The sequence below is a fragment of the Octopus bimaculoides genome, chromosome 3 (assembly GCF_001194135.2).
Source record: "Octopus bimaculoides isolate UCB-OBI-ISO-001 chromosome 3, ASM119413v2, whole genome shotgun sequence".
In the NCBI taxonomy this organism is placed as follows: Eukaryota; Metazoa; Mollusca; class Cephalopoda; order Octopoda; family Octopodidae; genus Octopus; species Octopus bimaculoides.
This window is the reverse complement of record NC_068983.1, coordinates 10421691-10428561: the sequence shown is the minus strand read 5'-3', so window position 1 is coordinate 10428561 and position 6871 is coordinate 10421691. Positions and strand designations below refer to the sequence as shown.

The 6871-nt window shown below is 34.8% G+C and overlaps 1 protein-coding gene across 1 annotated transcript in view; it reads left to right on the top strand.

The window, feature by feature from the left end:
- Nucleotides 1-6871, top strand: part of LOC106884374 (putative uncharacterized protein DDB_G0282133) — a 52897-nt gene that overhangs the window by 37115 nt on the left and 8911 nt on the right. Inside the window, exons 10-15 of the mRNA XM_052966705.1 lie at nt 1093-1447; nt 2196-2247; nt 2815-2942; nt 3724-3861; nt 4362-4453; nt 5872-5903. Coding sequence (XP_052822665.1) covers nt 1093-1447; nt 2196-2247; nt 2815-2942; nt 3724-3861; nt 4362-4453; nt 5872-5903 — 797 coding nt within the window. The remainder of the gene's footprint in view (nt 1-1092; nt 1448-2195; nt 2248-2814; nt 2943-3723; nt 3862-4361; nt 4454-5871; nt 5904-6871) is intronic.

The following is a 6871-nucleotide window of genomic DNA, read 5'->3' as shown; positions in this document are numbered from 1 at the left end:
ATGCTGGAGCACCGCCTTTAGTCGAGCAAATCGACCCCAGGACTTATTCTCTGTAAGCCTAGTACTTATTCTATCGGTCTCTTTTGCTGAACCGCTAAGTTACGGGGACGTAAACACACCAGCATCGGTTGTCAAGCGATGTTGGGGGACAAACAGACACGCACACATATATATACACACACACACACAGTCCGTCGTATATATATATATATATATACGACGGACTTCTTTCAGTTTCCGTCTACCAAATTCACTCACAAGGCTTTGGTCGTCCCAAGGCTATAGCAGAAGACACTTGCCCAAGGTGCCACGCACTGGGACCGAACCCAGAACCATGTCGTTGGTAAGCAAGCTACTTACCACACAGCTACTCCTGTGCCTGATCATAAGTTCATATCTTACTGCTGTTTCTGTAAGGAAAGAAACCTAACCCTGTTTACTATAGCTGCCTGACTGAACAAAGTCAGGCTCTACTCCTAATTTAATGGCTGAGTGGTTATGAATTGGATGAACATCCAATTGTATATTTAATTGTTCCAATAAATAAAGTATCGTATTATTTATCCCTTTAAGATTCAGATTGGTCTGTCAAATGTAATGCTTATCTATTTGCATCATTTTGAATTAATCATACATTATCTTGTAGCTTTGAGATTTTGATAATGTGATTGTTTACCATTACAATTATATTCTAGGGTAGGTACGAGAGGCTGGATCTGGCCAGTTTGAGCATAAAACAGAATATTTGGGCTTAATAGGGCCAGTTTAAGTGCTAAAAGGTTATACATGGTAAAAAGAAAATGAAGCAGCTATTTCTGGTTGATTGAGCTACTACCATGTAAAGGCTCCTTCATTGATTTGAGAATTGGAGATTCCATGATGTGGTAGTGGTTCATCAACAAACATATTTTCACCAGCTTCAATTCATCACTGGATTAGTTTTACTGGTGGTGTTTATATCCTTGGCAAAAAAATCCCCAATTAACCAGGAGTGTTATTCCTTCAAACGATATCCAATTGAAAAAATATTTCTTGTGTAAAATGTTTGATTCTGTCTTTTTTTAAATTAAAATAATTATTTGTATCTTTTAGGTCCTTAAATCGATCACATCATCATCTTTTAAGCAAGAAGACTGGTCAGTTGAAAGAATTCAAAAAAGAGTCTCACATTACAGCCTTCCAGACAACTGAGAAACTGACCAGAAAACAAGTTCAGTTTGAATCTATTTCTGATCTGAAGTTAAAGAAGGCTGAGGAAATTAAGAAGTGTTTTGTCAAAGCTGGAGAAGTTATTGGGGATAACTCTGTTACCACTTCAGAAAGTAAACCTCCAGAAACTTCCAATGTAGATATAATATGCAAAAGTGTCAGTCAGAAAAAGCACAAAAGATTGAATATTGATAAAACATCAGAAGATTCCACTGAAGAACAGCTCCCTAAAAGACAGGTATGTTTTAGGTTTCTCTTCAATGGCTCACATCTTTATAGTTATTTTTGTAAATTTACTGTTTTACCGCACATTTTCTGTACTAGTTGAGGTGGGATGATTCCGTGTAAATGTTGATACATAGGCATAAGTATGGCTATAGGTAAAGGTGTGTCATAAGATGTTTGCTTCCCAACCGCGTGGTTCTAGACTCAGTCTCACTGCATGGCACCTTGGGCAAGTATCTTCTACTATAATCCTGGGTCAACCAAAATCTTGTGAATGGATTTTGTTGATGGAAACTAAAAGAAGCCTGTTGTGTGTGCATGCATTGGCCTTCATGCCGGTGGCACGTAAAAAGCACCCACTACACTCTCGGAGTGGTTGGTGTTAGGAAGGACATCCAGCTGTAGAAACTCTACCAGATCAGATTGGAGCCTGGTGTAGCCATCTGGTTCGCCAGTCCTCAGTCAAATCGTCCAACCCATGCTAGCATGGAAAGGGTGGAAGGATAATCGATTAGTTTTTATATTTAACATTGTACTATTATTACTCTATTTTCTGGCATGTATAATTGAATTTTCTAGACCAAAATTTACAACCAAAAATGGTAGGTGGATTTACACACCAAACAACATTAGAGGACCAAAAATACCCTGTGAAAAGCAACAGGACTTGGAAAGACAGTGTTTGAATGTTCACAATGCCCATTTACACTGTATACTATGTTGTATGTCATGTTATATTTCATAACTATTGTTTGTTGCAGTGTAAAGAAAACCGAGTGATTGCTGAGAAAAACAGATCAGCTTCTCATAAAGGTAAATTTAAGAAACAAAAATCTTTATCTTGGCTACTTTTTTCTTTTTTTATTTATCTTGCAAGAAATTCAAAACTATGTAGAAGTATTTATGTGTATTTCACATGATGTAGTACCAGGTTTTATCAATTTTATACTAGACTTATAAAACACAAACAAACCATGAAAAGCTCATCAAGGTCTTTGCTTGATCTACTCAGAGGAAACAGTATTATGTGAAACCCATTTGATGTTTTGGTCTTGTTTCATATTTTAGAACTTTATTAGAGTAACAATTCTTTGTCTGATATTTTATACACGTCTTCAAATATTGGGCAAATGGGTAAATATATGAAATGTGATTTTGAATCCATGTTATGTGTCATATACTGAGATGTGGCAAGTTGCTGTAGAGCAACTCTATTTAATCCATAGCAATATGGAAATGTAGATGTTAAATTGAAGACCATCATGACATTGTCTATGTCACCATTCATGATTTCAACGGTTTGAGAATAGAAAAATAATGAGTTGTAATTTTTCTTAAAGCTGTCACGTGGAACTATTTATTTTTGTTTTCTTTTTATAGTTGAACGAGAGCTGGTAAATTATTGGAAGTCTATTTCATCACCACCAAGTGGAACGATTGAGAAAATATTTAACTCCAGATTAGAACCAGCATTAGTTATAAACAGCCTGGTGTTGCAAATTGTCAAGGTAAGTAACCTTAAAGAGACTAGGAACTTAGCATCAACAGGAAGAGCATCCAGCTCTAAAATTTCAGCCCCAAATAACTTCTCACCCAAACATATGCTCACTGAAAAAAACAGATTAAATGGATATTGACTGAAGAAATGTGTGTGTGTGTGTGTGTGTGTGTGAGACAAATGGAAACAACATAGGGTAAAGAGAACTCCTTAGTTTTGCAATTTGAATAGCAGTATCATTAGAAAGCTGTCCAAATGAGTCTATTGTTATACATTCTAGATGCAGCCTTGAGAGCTGTTCAAATGATTCTGTTGCAAAACATCCTAGAATGAATTAAAAAAAATAAAAAACCATACATTCCTCACTCTCTGAACACTTTACTGATCTAATTACCCAATCTTTCCTTTGAATTAGAATTTTCTGGAACCCTTCCTCTGCATAAGTTTGATCTAAACATCGACTGTATTGATCTTAATAGTTAGGTGTGTGTGTGGAGGAGGCAGATAATGGCACTGTCCTTCTTCTTCAGAATAAATATTGTTTCTTATATTAGCACAAGGCCAAAAGGGTATGTAATTAATTAGTTAATTAAATCAGTGCCTGTGTTTGACCAATGCTTTATTTTATTAAACCACAGATATTAAAAGGTTAATCTACACCAGCAGAATTTAAACACACAACATTTTATCAGGTTTTCTTCTGATTCTGCCAGTCAGAACCTATAACCTCCATCATTTTATATATAACTATCAACTTTTTTTTTATGCCTTTATTATTCTTTTACTTTCAGTTGCTGGAGGCAAGCCAGCATGAAATGGTCCAGTGGTACTATATCCACTCTAATGCAGGACAACCAACACCTTACCTGAGTGAAAAAGAAACTAGACTCTTTCATCTTATCAGTGTTCTAAATGATCGACCAGATGTAGTAAGTATAAGAAAATACCGTATTCCCAGATTTACATGTATGAATCTAAACACATGTAGATTAGAGTCTCTATCTTCAGGAGAGAGAGTGATGGATTAACAAAATCAGTAGAATGGTAAATTAAATCACAGTGATTTGAAAGAATAAATATAGTGAATTGATATAATAGGTACAATGATGGGCAAATAACATGGATTTACAGAATTATTAGAATACTGGGTTCACAAATCAGTAGAATGACAGATGTTTATTTTATTTTATGTTTTAAAATTTTGTCTTTCATCTTTTTGGGATTAATAGCAGTGAAATACTGGGGTCAATATAATCAACTGTACCTCTCTTTTCACCCCACAGTGTGAAATCTTAAATCTTTTAGAAATCATTGTTATTTGTAAAAGAAATGATTTAAAAAAATATTAGTGATAATAATAATTGTTATTATTAATGATAAAAAATTTATTATTTACATTTTCATTTATTGATTTTTTTTTCTTTTCTAGAATGATTTTATCCCTAAACTCTGTGATAGTATTCAGAAAGCTGTGTACAACTATGGCAAGGAATCAAACCATTTAGGAAGATGGTCTCTTTGGTAAGTTATTCAGCATATATATATTTATATAAGTGGATGTGTGTGTGTGTGTGTGTGTGAATTGAAAGTTTTTGTTTTTTGCCTTTTCTATGTCTATTTTCCTATGTTAATATGTATGTGGGCAGGTGTAATTTACAATATGTATTTTTAGCTGGTTGTCAGCTATTTTCTTATTATTGACTAATCAGTGAACCAAAGAGTGAGGCAGGATTGGAACCGGCTGACTAATGTGCTTTGCTGAAGGATACAACATAGCCAATGAGAGAACTTTTACATAGATGCGTGACCTACTAAAAATAGCAGAAGAAATTAGATAATGTGGTCTTAGATACATAATGTTATAATGGTCAAGTTAGAATGTTTTTAATCATGAATCTGCTCAATCAGAGCTCACATGGGACCAAACAACAATGATATAGTTGTTGTAGCATATTATATATTGAACTACGAGACAAATGTCTTAAATTTACAGCTGCCTTATCTGTTCTTATTTGGTTTTATAGCTCAGATAATGCGAAGTAATTAACGATCAGTTAGAGATAAGTTTAACTTTCTGTGAACACTCAGGAAGTATTTCCTCAGCAAAAGTGGTGAGTGGCAGAATTGTTTGCATGTTGGACCAAATATTTAGCAGTATTTCTTCCAGCTCTTTACATTCTGAGTTCAAATCCTGTTCAGGTCAACTTTGCCTTTCATTCGTTTGGGGTCAACAAAATAAAGTGTCAGTCGAGCACTGGGATCAATGTAATTGACTTGTCCCCTCCCTTCAAAATTGCTGGCCTTGACTCTACAACAAACCAGTATCCCCAATTAGAGGGGATGTTGTGGTATCGGTCACTTGTGTGCAATACAAACTGGGTAACTTGTCTAATGAGTCCTAGGGGTTGAAACTATAGTGTGTGTGTAAGTTGAGTAGTTAGTGAATTTTGAAAGCTAAAGAACTGTATCCAAAAGTCAGGGTTCCATGGTTTTTAGAGATCTGCTATTTATATAACTGGTTACAGGCAGAATTCCTTGTGAGTGAATCCAATTCCTCCAAATAATCAAATCTGAGTTTGTACCGTTGAACTATCTACTCATTTCCTCGCTGGCTACTGTTAAGGGTACATGTGTCTCTAGAATAACTCAGAAGTTACACATTAATTTCAGAAGTAGGTGGTTAGACTAACAGGCTAGTCAGTTTATTACTTCAGTGCAGTAGTTACTATTAGATATGGTTTGACTTACTTTGGAAGATTGATATTAAAGAAATGGAGGTTTTTTACAGTCACATATATAGCTGTCATTGCATGATCATCATCATAAGATTCATTACTGAGTATCTCTCTCTCTCTCTCTCTCTCTCATACACACACACACACACACACACTATAACATTTGAAAATTGCATCTGACATCTCTTCCTTCTTTCATTTCAGCCGTGTATATATTGCTTTATGCCGTCTTCAAGGTGAGACTGTTTTTATATTTAATAAAAATTTTACCCATCAAGCGAAGGTCAGCTTCATGAAACCTGTATTTAACCCTTTAGCATTTTAAGCACCCATATCCTGTCCAAATATTCTTGTTTTATGCTCTAACCAGCCAGACCTGGCTTTTCACACCTACCCTACTATGTTATTCTAAAAATAAACAATCTCATCATCAAAATCATGAAGCTGCTAGATGGTTAATTTAAAACACTGTGAATGAATAATTATTAGATTTGACAGACAAATCTGAATGCTGAAGGATAAATCAGTATTTGTTCCATCTACCTAGTTTAGTTTGATATGCAAATGTATCTAGGTGTGTATTTATCTATTCTCTTTATCTAACTTGCCCTACTTTTTAGTATTTCTAAATCACAGCTCCATGCATGCAGCTGTGTATGTACATAAGTTTTAAGGTCCTGCTATGCACTTGTGTGTGTTTAAGTATTGATCTGTACATGTGTTAGTGAGTATGTGTGTATGTAAACGTGTGTGTGTGTGTGTGGGTCTGTGTGCATATGTGTCCTGCACATGTTAAAAGATAAAGATTAAGCTTTGTTACTGATTTATCAAGACTAGGTAATAGATTAGGTTGTAAGGAATCCCAGACAATCTATGAATTCAGCTAACTGATTTGAAGATAAAGTCAGTGTTTGTTAGTGAAAGTGGACATTGAGAATTATCTGGATTATGGGAAGATACCTGGAATTGCCAATTCCAAATGTAAGCATGTCAAGATTGATACAAAAATAAATATCCATTCTTTACATGCTATATCAGAAAAAAACCCAAAACAAAACAATTTCACTGCATAGGTAGTGGTGTTGTTTATGTTTAACATAAAAACATGTTCAGCTGTTGAGCAGATAATCTTTCAAAAGACCAAAGGACTAAGTACTTTACTTTGAAATGCATAATGACTGGTGATAGGAATGACATCTGGTTG